The 14814-nt window shown below is 40.2% G+C and overlaps 1 protein-coding gene across 1 annotated transcript; it reads right to left on the bottom strand.

Moving 5' to 3' along the window:
* Positions 1–669: 669 nt before the first annotated feature.
* On the bottom strand, positions 670–14482 carry LOC100545689 (cytoplasmic dynein 1 light intermediate chain 2-like). The gene is made up of 6 exons (XM_010717730.3): positions 14293–14482; positions 13770–13886; positions 7542–7772; positions 1729–1895; positions 1311–1404; positions 670–906 (listed from the first exon to the last, which is right to left on the bottom strand). Exons 1-6 carry the CDS (start codon positions 14465–14467, stop codon positions 767–769), a joined length of 924 nt encoding a protein of 307 aa, XP_010716032.1. The 5' UTR covers positions 14468–14482; the 3' UTR covers positions 670–766.
* Positions 14483–14814: the final 332 nt, after the last annotated feature.

Here is a 14814-nt window from a genome sequence, read left to right as displayed (position 1 = left end):
ACGCTCTTCTTAATGCACCCCAGAATGCCATTGGCCTTTTTGGCCACGAGGGCACACTGCTGGCTCATGGCCAACCTGTCGTCCACCAGGACGCCCAGGTCCCTCTCTGCAGAGCTCCTCTCCAGCAGCTCATCCCCCAGCCTGTATTGGTGCATACAATTATTCCTCCCTAGGTGTAAGACCCTACACTTGCTTGTGTTGAACCTCATCTGGTTTCTTACTGCCCAGCTCTCCAGCCTGTCCAGGTCTCGCTGAATGGCAGCACAGCCTTCAGGCGTGTCAGCCAATCCTCCCAACTTCGTATCATCAGCAAACTTGCTGAGGGTGGCCACTATCCCCTCATCAAGGCCATTGATGAAGATGTTGATCAAGACCAGACCCAGCACAGACCCTTTAATTAGAGTCATTTTTGTTTAAAAACAAGACTGAGAATTAGAAGACATGTCTAAAAGTATTTCATATATACGAAAAATGACGAAAGACAGCAACTCCTCGAGTCTCCCTTATTTCTTTAAATATTTTCAAAGACTAGTTTTGCAATATGACATCTTTTTCATTAGAAGAAAAAGATACTTGCTTAAAGTATTTATTTAAAGATAGCGTCATTTCCTTTTTTCCTAAGTTAAATTTATTATAGTATTTTACATTTCATTTCCAACTTAAGAATATAATACAATAAAATAATTGATGCAAGTCCTTCATCTATGTCTGTATGTGTTGCATTTAATAGAAGCAATACGCTCCCAGATCGCTTTGTACAATTGACTTACATAAAAACTGCATCCTTTTCTACCACTAAGGCAGGAGTGGTAAACTGAAAACCATACGTTTTATGTACAATGTACTTATACAACAGATCAAGGTTCTTTTCCTCCTTAACTGATGTATAAATCAAGGCAGCTCCATCTGATTACTTATTTAAGGAAAAATACGTAGGATATAGTTTTAAAATTATATTAGTAATTTCAAAACAGGAGTGTAACGGTCACATATCTATTAGATCCATGTTTGAAAAAGTAATTGAAGACAAAAACTGTCACCACTCAGCATTTGGGGAGAGAAAGGAAAGAGAAGACATGATATTTTTACTGACATACAAAAGTTAGGTGCCTCCTAGTCACTTAACTTTGAAAAACTGCACGTTGTATGCATTTTTAAACACCTTCACAGCAAGAAATGCTACGTAATAAACAGCTAAATACAACTTTGAAGTGCAATTCCTCAGATAAACTGTACGTGTAATCCAAAATTAAAACACTATTTTCTTGCTTCCAGATTTCAGAAAGTCTCTTCAGAGCAGGAAAGGATACACTGTAAGCAGAATCTACGAATGTGTGACTGAATGAAATCAAAGTGCTCCTCTCTGTAATCATGCTCCTTCTCTAGTACGCTCACTGCATCACACTGGAAGAATAGGAGAAAAACAATATCAGAAAAAAATCAGTCATTTAATCCCAGCACATCTCTACCTTTTCCTTACTATTACAAACACCACATTTACTCTAAGCCTCTAGTTTTGAAATGCCACCACTACGTCAAAAGATTAAGTGATTAGCATGTTACTGCCCTTCTGCAAAATTAAAAATTGACACTGATGACGAAGCTTACTTTTAAAATAAATATCTTTATTATTAATCCAAAATAAATTGTGCGTGGCTGTATAATGCAACATTCTAACAGTAAAGTAATTAGGTGCTTCCACAGGAGCAAACACAACTAGAAACTCACTTTTGTACAAACTACCAGCACAGGAATACCAAGGTTGTGTGTCAGCACATTTTCTCCAAGTGGCAAAGAAACACTTTCATCCTCTTGGCCTGAAGAAGGGCCCCTTCTCTGGGGTGATCCTTGGTAGCCTTCTTCAGGTTCTACATACTCTTGAAACTCCTTTATAACTACGAAAAGAGAGAGATTTGTGAGACAAAACAAAGGAATTAGCTGTTCTTTTTAGATCAGAAGTAATGTGAGCTAAATATTTTTATCAATCGCTAACTCGAAATCTCCTTTTTTTTCTTCTTTTTCTTTAAAATGAGCATTCCACAAGAACACAATGCAACTTTAAGCCTTGTTGTCTCTTCAAACACAACTCTCCCAAAATGTACAGCAAGCTAAATCAAGTACAGTTTGCAGTTATTACAAACCAGCAACACTGGTTACACAAATGTACATTTCTCGTGCAACCCGTTTCATTACAGTGGAGCTGCCAAAAGAAAACGTAAATTTAGTTTCACAGCCTAGTCCACACACAGTGCAATTTCTATCTGGTCTTGCAACAAAAACATGGTAAGAATGTAAACGGACACCAAAAATACTATTTGGAAACAGCCACTCTTACAATACTAACCTTATAGACCATAATTTAAGTTTCTGTTACTCTAAATTTCTCTTATAGGAGTCAAATGCCAGAAACATAAAACGTACCCTGCAAAAATACAGACTCGAGGACATCTAAATGTTAGCAAAAGAGACTCAGCTACATTCTGCAAAATTACAGCACAGCCTGGAGAAAGCGAGATGTGTTCTGTCTTTCCATCTTATGGCAGTGCTGAGTGTTCCACTGATACTGAACACTATCAAACACCGAAGCATCTGAAAATAGTATTAGCACCATTTGGGAAGCAAAGTGGGACCCACACATTCCTTCACCAAGCTGGGTGGCAACTCCTTGTGTGCCACAGCCCTTTGCCCACCCCAGGCCAACCACCCCACAGCTCCACCACGTGCTCTCATGAAGGCATCCTTATTATACACACAGTCCTCAGATCCACGGTGAGAGCAGACCATACATACAGTAAGGAAAGCTCTTCCACAAGGCTGAGCCGCCAGCACATTCACAAAGAGCCTGTTGTTCAGTACATGCAGCCACGTGACAGGGCCATCTGATACTTCTGAGGTTTAGGAAGTGGTAAAAACTCAGCAAAGTCTGTAATACAAAGTCTGCAAAATGAAGTCACTGTACCTTTTCTAAATAGGAAATACTTCTCTGGCAGAATAAGATGTGGAAGAAAGGACAAATCAGAAAAACAATTCTGCCCAAAGCTGCACAAATGGCAGCGTTCATTAGAAACAAACAAACATGTGTCATTCTCATGAAAGAGCTCTAAGCTCTTGTTATAAAATATAAATACAAAGTTATAAACATAAATACATAAACATGGATGACTACAGAGTTTCAGTCATCAATTCAGAATCTCACAAGAAGCAAGGAATTTCTTTTTTTTATTAATAAAAAAGAATCCAGTGAGTTTTAAACCTGGGGAGGCAGTGCCTTCTGGTGGAGAAGAAACCAAAATGTTTTCAGGGAGATGCCCTCTGTCAGTACTGCCTCACGTTCAGCAGCTGGAGACGGAAATTCCATTGTACCCTGCACATAGAGAGCTGCATCTCACCCTGGCTGATCTGTGTGCCAGGGAGGAAACCTTCACCACAGAGCAAACTGCACAACACACTGCTGCTGTCCACTGTCAGTCCTGCACACAGCCTGCTATTAAGCCAGGCTAGCATTGAGAATTGCTACAGAAGACACAGTTTCAGTTAGCAAAGGTATTGCTGAATTGGTAATTACGGATAAAAGCAGCTGAAAGTTGTACTGAGAAACTCCAACAATTGGATCTTGAGCACAGAAGCACCTGCTTCAAGCGTGCTTCGAGCCATTTAAACACCAGGGAGTGGTGGGTGCTGGAGCAGTTTTGTCAAGACTCCCCTTCAACTCCAAGTTCCATGCAGAATTTCAGTCGGAGTAGACTTGCATCACAAGTGCAACAAACAACCTCTTGTCAACAACTGCTAGCAGAAGTGTACGCTCATTTCCATTCAGGTGTTTCTTTGTCATACAGCAACGTCACGCTTATCCATTGCTTTCCCACTAGATCTCTGCTCTCAGATTTCTAGTGGACCTGCAGTTCATCAAGCACCGAAACAGCTTACAGGAACCTACATTTCCTCTCCTCCTTAAAGCAAGCTATTAGTATGTTCTCTGCCATACAATCCACATTAAGGAATGACATTATGTAAGGTATAGCCATTAATTCACCGTTTTTTGTTTTAATGATCCATGAAAAAATATTTTTGCTTCAACTTATTTCTATAAAAAAGTGCACATTCAATAAAAGGCAGAAAAATGACTGCTGCTACGTACCAGTAAGAATGAGAGTACAGTGAGTTGCCTAGCAGACTTGAAAAGCATCACTAGATGATAATATGCAATTAAAAAATAAACATAAAAAAATCAAGCATCCACTACAGTGTGCTCATTTGTCTATCAAACCTGTGGCTTATCCAGGTAAGATCTTCATTTGTATTTAATGGATTATATGGGTATTTTTGCATTTGACACAGTAAGCGAATTCAAGTTTCCAATTAATGGAACAATTCTGTTCTTATACTGATTATTTACAAAGAATCACTGGAAGTTACCTGTAAGGGCAGGCACTGCTCCTGGCACAGGAGCAGCTGTTGGGAAGCAGCACCTAGAAAGCAACTAGCAGATTTTACAGACAAAACACACCAGCTTCAGTAAGTGGACAGAACACAGAAGCAATGAGTAGCAGAACAAGAAAAATATCAAAAAGCATTCAGAGCCCATCACTCCTTGCTACCACTCCACTCCACTTCACCAACAACTCAGGCAGCATTTGGCTTTTTTTGTGCACTGTGGTCATTCAAAAATGTTGGTCTGCGTGAGAAACTGCTGAAGAGATGTCCAGAAGAAGTATGCGTCTTTTACTTTAAAAATTCTTACAGCTGTATGTTTGATGCAGAAAAGGCAGAGAACCTAAAACCACGTCAGCTTCAACAGGAACCAACTTAATTTTCTGGTACGTTCAGTCTTTCATGTATTCAGTTCTAAATGTTCCATAATATAACAGCCATTTTACAAGCATACTGCATTTCTGCACTTACTGATTTCTGTTTGTTGTTTTTTTTTCTTTTGCATTAAATATGGAGGCATAATTCAGACTTTCTCTTACTGTACTAATTCTGATAAATCACTGTTTAAATATGAAGTTAAAACACATGAACTGAAGGTTTATTTGAATCCAGAGCGAGCAAGAGCAGCTCAGTAAGAGGACTGAACACAGACAAAATTACATTCTTGGTATATTCTGAATTTTTCAGCTTTTTACAAGGCAGCCTGTTGCTTCCTTACGTGCATCCTGCCTCCCATCATAGAAGCTCTTGAACACAAAGGGAAGGCCTCCTATGTGCCAGATGGAGCCGTGCGTTATCCACCTAGCAGAGCCTGGAGTCAGTATCTCAAACAGCAAACACCAGAGGCGGGGTGGAGAAAGGCCACAAAAACCTTGAAAGCAAAGGCAGGCAGTCCAAAATTCAATTTCATTCAAAAACGGTGAGCTAACAACATTTTTTTCTGGAAACTACCAGTAAGATCTCAGTAATAGAGAAATAACAACCTAGCAACAGTTTAAATGGATACTAGAAAACATTTCTCCAGAGCCAACAAGAACCAGAGCTGCCAAACTGACAGCTACTGAAAGCTTTATCCATGTACCCCACCTTAAGTCTAGAAGCAAGCAGAAGGGCACATGGTTATATAAGCTGAAATCAGGAAGCACATATCTCCGTGAGGCAGAACGCCGCAGTGGGGCTTTACTGGCATGAATTTAACAGCTCTGCACCTTTTCCATGTTTTGATTGCCTGCTTTACATATGTGCTTTATCATCCAGGTTTTCTTCACAATTGCTATTGCTGCATGGAGTTCTCCACTTTCTGAGCAGCAGCTTACCTCAGGAGGCACGTACAGAACTTCAGCAGGGAGAACTTTGCAGGCATGGCCTTTTGTGGGATCACAGTCACAAAGCACACTTCAGGCATGCGTGCTTTTTATTTTCAAAGAAGGTGTGCTGCAAAATATGGCCAGAACCGTAGCATCCATTTCTTGGGCATACTTGACTGTTATGGCAGCCAAAGCTTTAAGTAGTAATTTGGCCTTAGGGACAGTCTACAGAAGCTTAAAAGTCACGTATGAGAGCAGACAAGTGTCCTACACAGCGACTGAGAGAAGCAGCAGGAGGGATGCTCTGCAGCCAAGACGAAGGCCCAGTTTTACCTGCATGTCCGTAACGGACTGAAGTTCAGCGCTCACCCACACGATGGCAGCAGAGCCCTACAAGCGTGTCAAACAGGCAGCTCGCACGTTTTCCTTTCCCCCGCCTCTATCAAGAATCAAGATACGCCAGGAATTTCGAAGGTACTCCCTTTGTAACTGTCCATGGCAGTACTCCTGGAACGTCTTCTTAGTTCCTGACGCGCAGCGCTAAAGCTGTGACTGTAACTGCCTCCTTCACACAGTGCATTCTTAGTGAAGGCTGAACACACTTCTCTCTGTTCGAAAGTCAGCTTTAGAAGAGCAAAGAACTCCATCTTTATTTTAGTTGCCATAAAATTCGGTGCACTTCCAAAAACGCAAATCAGGCTAACGGCAGTATTTTGAAATCAAACTGCTTTGCCACCTACTACTCCTCAAAAATAATGCTTTTTCCCTTTTTTATTTTTTATTTAATATAATCTGATGATCAAACCACAGATAGCTTCAACCAGCAAGCATATACTTGAACCAGTACGGTGTAGGCACAAGCCTTTTGGGAAAGCAGTACTGAGCATTTAGAAAGGAGATCAGCTATAGAAATACATCTGAATGCCCACATGCCAAACAGATTACACTGCTCCCTAAAGTGAACTTAAGGAAGCTACGAGACAGAATTTGCCAAGGTGTAAACACAGCAACCAGTCCTGCAAAAAACAAACCACCAACAACAGAAAGCAGCGCCCACCCAGGATCAGTATCCATCTGTACTTGAGCTGCAAAGGAGCACGTTGCTAAGATCTTTTCCACTGAAGGAAATTATTTTTGGAGTAATTCAATTTGAATACAGAAAAGGAGTCTGCAAGAACTCTCCAAATTATTTCAGAAGAAAAGCCGCAGGAAGCAGTACTGCAGCAGTGACTGCTTGCCTGTGCCAGATTCCTTTCTGCCACAGTTATGCCAGGGAAGAAACTAAATTTATACAACATTCCTAAAGTCACACGGTAAGAACAGCCACAGTGAGACGTACCAGGACCATGGTCTGAGGCTCATGAAAACCAAGGGCAAAGAAATATATTGGGAACATACATAGTAGGGAATGGAACCTGCCTTGGATACCACAGGAAAGCAGACAGCTCGCTTTGCTACTGAATTCTGACACTGTTTTTAAAAACATGATTCTGTATAGTCGACTTTTTAAGAAATGGTTTAAAAAACATATATATATATTAAATATATATATATATATAATAAAAATACTAACGATTGCAAGGAATTCAGACAATTCACCTGAATTGCTAGCACAACAGAACTGCAAGAGTTCTCTTAAAGCCTAACAGTCTATTTGAATCAGTGTTATGTTCATAATTTCAAAGCAATTGTTATTCAATGCATTCTCAAAACAGTAACCAGAAGATATTAATCATTACCAAAGAAAGTGGCAAGAGACAGGCTAGAAAAAAAGCAATTACGTAGAGATGCACAAAGACTTACACTTCTGTTCCATGTCTCTCATTTCTTCTGGAGGAATTTTCAGCTTATCAATATGTTCTTGCAAGACACTGGCCCATTTCTGTAAAGACTCCATAACAGTCCAAGGTCTAGACATATCCGCAACAAAGACCACAATGGTGTCTTGCAGGGATTCTGCAGAAACGGCAAACTTCAGCAGCCCTTTATTGTATAAGTCTCCATCCAGAATCCAAACATTACAGCGAGTATGATCTGAAAAGAAAAAGCACAGTTGTAGCTCAAAGGATGTCAGCCTGCTGCTTTGCTAGCACAGGAGTAAACAGAGGACTTCTTCAGTGTCAAAGGAAAGAGCAGAGCCCAGCTACCAGCAGATCTTGTCACTTTCACACAGGTGCACATAAAAATGCCTATGTTAATTGGTAGATGCCTCCATTTAAACAGGACTGTTCTTGATTGAGGATCTTCTTGTTTAACATGTAATTTCAGTTCCTTGGCTTTTATTATTGACAAATGACACAACAGCTTTTAGACATCAGATGGCCTTTCTCAATTTGAGGTAAGTATATGTTGAGTACATCAAGTGCCCATCTAACACATGTGAAATGCCAAGTTCCAAAGAGGATGGGCACAGCTGCATTTGATCAGAAAGCCTTAAGTGTCCCTCAGACACTGCTTTAACAAACCCAAGACATCTCACAACAGAACTAAGCTGCAAACAAGATACAAGAAGTAAGCAGCTTAGGTCTCTAGCACAGGAGTAGGAGGAGCCAAACACAGGATAAACGTAAAACCTACCAAACTTTAAAGCTATCTGCCCTTAATTCACAGTGACTTAACACTGGCTTCTACTTACAGTCTCTTCATAGAATAAGTATAGGACAAAAGACTTGGTATTTTAGTTTTTGTGTTTCTCCCCATAGCATCTGGATAGTGATCAAACAATTTTTGTTGAAATGCACGGGGAAATAATCCCCTGGGACAGGCAGCAAGCATGAACCAACATTTGCCAAGTACAGAAGAAACTGAAAATGCAGCATCATCCAGGAGTAATGCATCAGGCACTCTGGACAACCAAGTCCAACCAAATTACATTATCCTCAGAACCTTCCATTGGAAAAGATGCAAGTCCCTTTGTTTATCTAGGAGACCCTTTGTAGTATCTCTTTCAAAGTGTTCTCCATTCTATTTCAGATGTCCAGATGGAACAGTGGGTCTCCACAAGCAGTAGAGATGAGAGGTGAATTATGAAATACATGCACTCAGACTGTAAAGCAATCCCTGTAGAGCACAGATTTTCAAAATTGCTACTGAGCTTTATGATGAGTTGTCCCTGCATTTCCTTGACATGTGTTCCAAATCTTTCAGCTACACAAAATAAATCCAGTCTCTGTGGCTGTAAGAACTTCAAGAAAAAAAATCCATCAGTATAAAAAAAGTTGGCCCCAGAAAAAGACAAAAATTTGACTGAAGAAATTGGAAGGAGAAAAGAGCGCAGAGATATACATATATCTCTTGCTAATTAGGTCTCGAATAACATTACAGAACAGTCCAAATTACAGACAGACTACATCAAGATGCTGTACACAGGCAGTCTTCTTCTGCATCTCTGTTATCCTCCTAGTCAGGTACTGCTAGGGTATCACAGGGTATTCAATCATCAGTCATCACAAAAGCCAACATTTACACTTCCCAATTAATTACATATCTTACTGCCAATTGGGCACTTCAGAACTATCTTTTGCAGTGAGCAGTTAAAATAATTATTGCATATTTAAGAAATACACCATTCATCAATTATTTGTCCCTTCCCTCCTCCCCATACTCCCTGATATCACAAAGGACTATCACAGTATTGGAAGATGAATCAAAAGAAGGCCTCTAAGGACTGAGGGAAAGTCCAGTAGAAGTTTGGCAAATAATGTGATCACAGATACAACAGTACACAAATCCTCTGCACAGAATTCTCTTATCCCATGTATCCCTTTGCACATTCCCAGAGGTAGAAATCTACCAGTACATAACAACCCCAGGGGGTTTCTATAATCAGAGGTTCTTAAGAGACAGTTAATAGCACAGTACCTTCTCCAAGCAATCATGAAACTTTTAGAAAACTAACTGAAGTCTGCTTATAAGCTACAAAAAGTTACAACTCTCATTTGCACTTTGACAGTTTCTCCTGTGGTGACTGTTTCAATCACAGAAAGGACTTCCACATCCTAGCAGGTAACAAAATTCAATGAACAACTTAATTCACTGATTTGCAGCTGATTTTTTTAAGCCAATAACTAAAGGTTGGAAAGATTTTGTTTACTAAACACCTTTGTCTTACTTAAGGGTTTAAGTACTTAACGTCTAGAATGTGTACTGAATCTAGAATGCAAGTGGAACTGTCACTTAGATGAAATCAACCTGCCAAGAAGACTGGAAGCCCAACTCTAACATTAAAATAACGTAATTGTGCCGTTGTTTTCTTGTTCCTTTTTTTAAGATAACACCATATGAAAATAAAAGTGAAAGGTTTCCCTTTCTTACAGTAAAATACAACCATCAGGTGTAATTTGGGATTTTCAATTGCTACGAATATAAAACAACGAAAGCTACAGCACTGCTTGTTTACAGTTTGGCAAGGACTAGAAGGCAAATTCAACATTGTCAGCACCACGTCAAACTCCCTATTAGTCATACGATGTGAATGTTAACTGGACCTTTCATCATGGCTACGACACAAGATGCCAACACAGAGCAAATAATTACTAGATCCTGCTGGAGTAACAGGTGTTGCTAACTAAAGACTATTACAATCACAGCTAAGACTACATCTCCAAATCCTGTCAATACTTTATCCTTAAGCTCCGAAAAGGGTTTTCCATCTTTGATGAATTTTACTTTACAAGTTTGATTCTGTGAAGTGCAATGACATGTCCTTTATTCAAAATGTATCAATGGTAATTAGATATGCCTTATCCAAGCCATAAGTGGAAAAAAAACAGGAGAAAATCACTTTCAGTAGAACTAGTTTAAAGATGTTGACAAAAAAATTTCCCATTAGAAGCCAGCAGCCCTTGGCTCATGCTGGAATAACCAGTTCAACTGGAATATGTACATGATATGACAGAGGCCAGTCCAAACCTGAGGCAAAAAAAAGACTACTTGATTTTCTTACAAGTATGAATGACTGTATCTCATCTGCATATTTGGCACAGCCAAAGCCAACTGTATTGCAGGGGTAATCTGAAGACCAACTGAAAGATCTCTATGGTATTTATAATTGCCTGCTAACCCATACGGGCAATGCTACAAAGCTAGCCACCTGAATAGCTGATGTAGTTTATTTCACTGACCTGCTGCACACCCTCTCTTTAACTGCGACCTATCATCCTATGAGAGTCCAAAAGCTACTCCAGAAATAAATTCTGTAATAAAACTATGCAGATCCCCCCATCTACACCCTACCAATTTAGACAGCTCTCAAAAGCAAACAGACTAGAGCAGACACAAAGACACCTGCTCAACACAAAGGCAAAAAATCCTAACTTACATCCTTGGGAAATGCCAGTAACAGATCATTCTGGGGCCTGAGCTCCAAGGCCATTAAATATTCTGAGATAACTGTACAGCTAGTGCTGTAAGTACTTTCATCCAGGTGAACTGAGGTGCCATATACATAGAAGCCATATGCTCAAAGGATAGAGTATCTTAGGAGAATCCTCTCTCTCTCTTAGTACTGCAGGTTAGGTGTCCCTGAGTCTCTACATGAACAAATGCCTTAGCCTAGGCAGAATTTGGGATAGTACTTAAGGAGAAGATTTTTCAGGTAGAAGAGGTCCAGTATTGAAACTCTAAGTTATCCTGAGGCCTAAAGATCAAAGCAGCATGTGTTACAGCAACCATCTAATGCCTGACAGAAACAGAACCGAACCAGTGGCGACATGCATTTTGACACCCAAGCTAGGTATCCACCACTGTCAATGAAAACAAACAAGTCAGTGGGCACCTATATTAAGCACTGAGGTGTTCAAAAAATTTATATGCATCTGTGTAACTTTTCTTAGGTGAATAGACAACAGTAAACTAAATCATGCACCCAGGGTCACCCAACATGAAGCAAAGCGACTCTCCTTCAAACGTCAGAGGAGTCAGATACAAACATCCTTTAAGAAGTAAAGGCAGGAAAGGGAGCAGGAGGTGGAAACAAGAAGCAACACAGAAGATTTCCTTAAGATTTGCAAAGTGAAGTAGGAAGCAGATAATGACTCGGCACTATGATGAAAATATTTTTCATGGAAATAATAAACTCTTCCAAAAAGAAAAAAAGGGCTTACAGGAAGGTCATCTCCCAGCATTTGGGAGAGAAGTTGACAAGACCTTCTTCACCCTGATGCAGAGGTTCAGTTATCAGTGTTGATTTGATACCTCTGGAAATAAATCCTTGTGGTTTGCTGGTCTCAAGTAGAGTACAGTAAAAAGCAGATACCCTAAAAAATGAATATATGGCAGTAAGCTTCCGACCCCCTATCTCGTTTCCTCATGGCTTCCAAGAACCGTGAGACAGTTATAGAGGTTTTGTTCCCAAAACTGTATCCAAATACATACACACCTAAAGCATGTGAAGAGTTAAAAAAAATAAAACAGAGCATGTACTGGAGAAATCAGAGTGTTAACTTCATCTGCTAGGAGGTCTTGACCCACTTTGCTATTTATTTAGCTTAGTGATGACGCTAACAAGACAAAAAGGAAAGATGCAGATATTATTAGATCCTAACACATCTACTAAAGGGATTCATGAAGACCTGAATTATCCAGCTGAGTCAGCTAGTCAAAAAGATCTGATTTTTTCCTGCTACACACTGCCGGAGTTCTTACAACAAGCCTCTCCTAACCACCACAAATACTTACCACTTTCAGGAACAGCCCCCAAATATTTCCAGAGTAGGGACATACTTGAGGCTTAATAGCATCATTAAGAACATCACACCTAACTTATGTTATGTTACATCTGCTTATAATACCACCCCTTTGTAGCTGCCCTAAGCTCAGTATCACACAGTATCTTTGCAGCCCTAGGGTTTCTTCACTCTGATCTATTTACACAGTACTGAAGAAGATGATACACAATGAGGAAGCATACATGTGAAGAATCTCAAGCAGTAAGGAATGGCCTCAATGCTGAAACTTATACCACACAGTAAGATCAGGCACCCACTGATGACACAGGCAATGCGTTCATACATGAACTGTGGCAAATCTAGTATCTAAAGACAGTTTATTACCATATGAGCACAAGACCAATCTCCATAACAACCAGACGCACACAGTACTTAATAACTCATGCAAACCTTCAGTACATTTCCATTCCCAAAATGCCACGATAGGATCTTCCCAGTTCATCTTTTTTTCAGGAACATAGTTAAACCACCATCGTTGCTTCCATCTTCCCAACTGTAAACTCAGAAGGTCATGAACAGGAAGACCACCATTCCCAGTTTTGGGGGAGGAAAACTAACACAAAGAGGTTCAGTAGTTTGCCTAGATGACACAGATTTAGGAGCAAGAATAACAAGCTCTCTCTTCATCTCTTCCTGTCTCTAACCTTCAGCAAAATAGATGAAACGAGATTAGTAATATTCTCACCTTTAGACCAATCTCTCACTTCCCAAACCCTAAAAAGAAGAGCTATCATCATCATCACAAACAGCAACAAAAAGAGACAGTGAGAAAAGCTGCAATTTGAGAAATACTAATTCTGACTTCATGTTCTGTTCTTTACTCATTCAACTCTAACAAAATGGCTCAGCTACAGTTCACCAAAATTCCACACACTGCTCAAGAAACCAAGAAAACCTTAAACCCCAAAATTCATAATAAATTTTGATCTGATATCCATATTACATTTTGATGACGTATCACCACCTTTCTATAACTGTAAGGCAGTTCTACCAAATGAAAATAATCTCCTTGCAACTCAACACAAGCAGACTTATCTACCTTGAAATTAATTGAATCCTGAGCTACACCCACAGGTCAAGTGCACTTCTACCTCATTCACAGGTGAAGCTATAGAACAGGCAAGAAATAGACCAAATCTGAACATAAAATGCCCTTCACTTAAGAAATCAATATACCTTACAGAACACATACAACAACACTGGAACCAGCTACTTGAGTGTAACCCAAAGTTGAAGCCAGAGTTACCTAAAAACACGTCAGCTACTTAATTAAATAAACAAATTATATATAAGATGACCTTACCATCTCTGTCTTCATCGTGAATATTTAGATATAAGTATTCCAGTCCTCTTCCTTTTTTGCCATATTCCGCTCCCTGTATTTTAGCCATAAGCGTGGTTTTACCTGAGCCATCATCACCTGCCAGTAAGTTTTTACAGGAAAGAAAAAGACAGTTTCAGAATTAACTTGAACAGAATTTCAAAACACACCTGGAAACAAAAAGTCTTCTTGTGTATTTCTGGCCAATACCTGCTGGGTTTTTTTCCAAGTAAGCCAGCTGAATCCAATGGTTTATACTACGACAATAAGAAAAAAGCACTCCACTGTCTATCACTACCTCCCATTTATCTAATTATACATTATAAGTTAACAGCATAAACCAAAAAGAAAGTAAAACTGCCAGCCTAGAGAAAAGAACACCACAGATCATGTTACAGGAGCTAATTTTATCCTACTGATGCGTCAGTGTGTTCACATCATTGTTCTCAATGTGCTTTGCCTCTACAGAAAGCAGACGGACCACGTTCCTGCATCTGCTACTTACCAAAAACGAGGATATTTTTGCCAGAGGGCAGTTTAGATCTCGACCGGGTGGAAACCTCACTCAGTATCGATGACCTGGAAAGACAGAAGGCATGGTCAGGCTGAAAGCTCGGACACACAGCGCTCCCTGACAGCGCCCCGAGTTCCACACCCCACACGGGCTGGGGTACACTCATCCTGCTCACAAACCAGGTACAAAACAGGTAAAAATTTCAGTTCGTTTCTCTTTCTAACGTCTCCAGAAATAAGCCACCTTTGCAGGAAGAGATTTACAATCCCTAGAGCACACGCAGTGAAGTTTTTCTCCCTTAGCAGCAGTCACGTCACTGCAATGCATTACTTTCCAATTGATGACTAACTCTACCCACAATCCATTACCGTATTTCGCATTTTTCTCCCGTTACCGCTGTTTTCAAGAGATAAGCACCTAAGAACAAGCGCTGCAGCCTCCCAGACCCCATCCCTCCGGTCCCCGCGCCGTAGGAGCCGCTCCAGAGACGCGGCCTCAGCCCTGCCGCTGCTC

The sequence above is a fragment of the Meleagris gallopavo genome, chromosome 13, assembly GCF_000146605.3.
Source record: "Meleagris gallopavo isolate NT-WF06-2002-E0010 breed Aviagen turkey brand Nicholas breeding stock chromosome 13, Turkey_5.1, whole genome shotgun sequence".
Taxonomy (NCBI): domain Eukaryota; kingdom Metazoa; phylum Chordata; class Aves; order Galliformes; family Phasianidae; genus Meleagris; species Meleagris gallopavo.
This window is presented reverse-complemented; position numbering and strand designations above follow the sequence as displayed.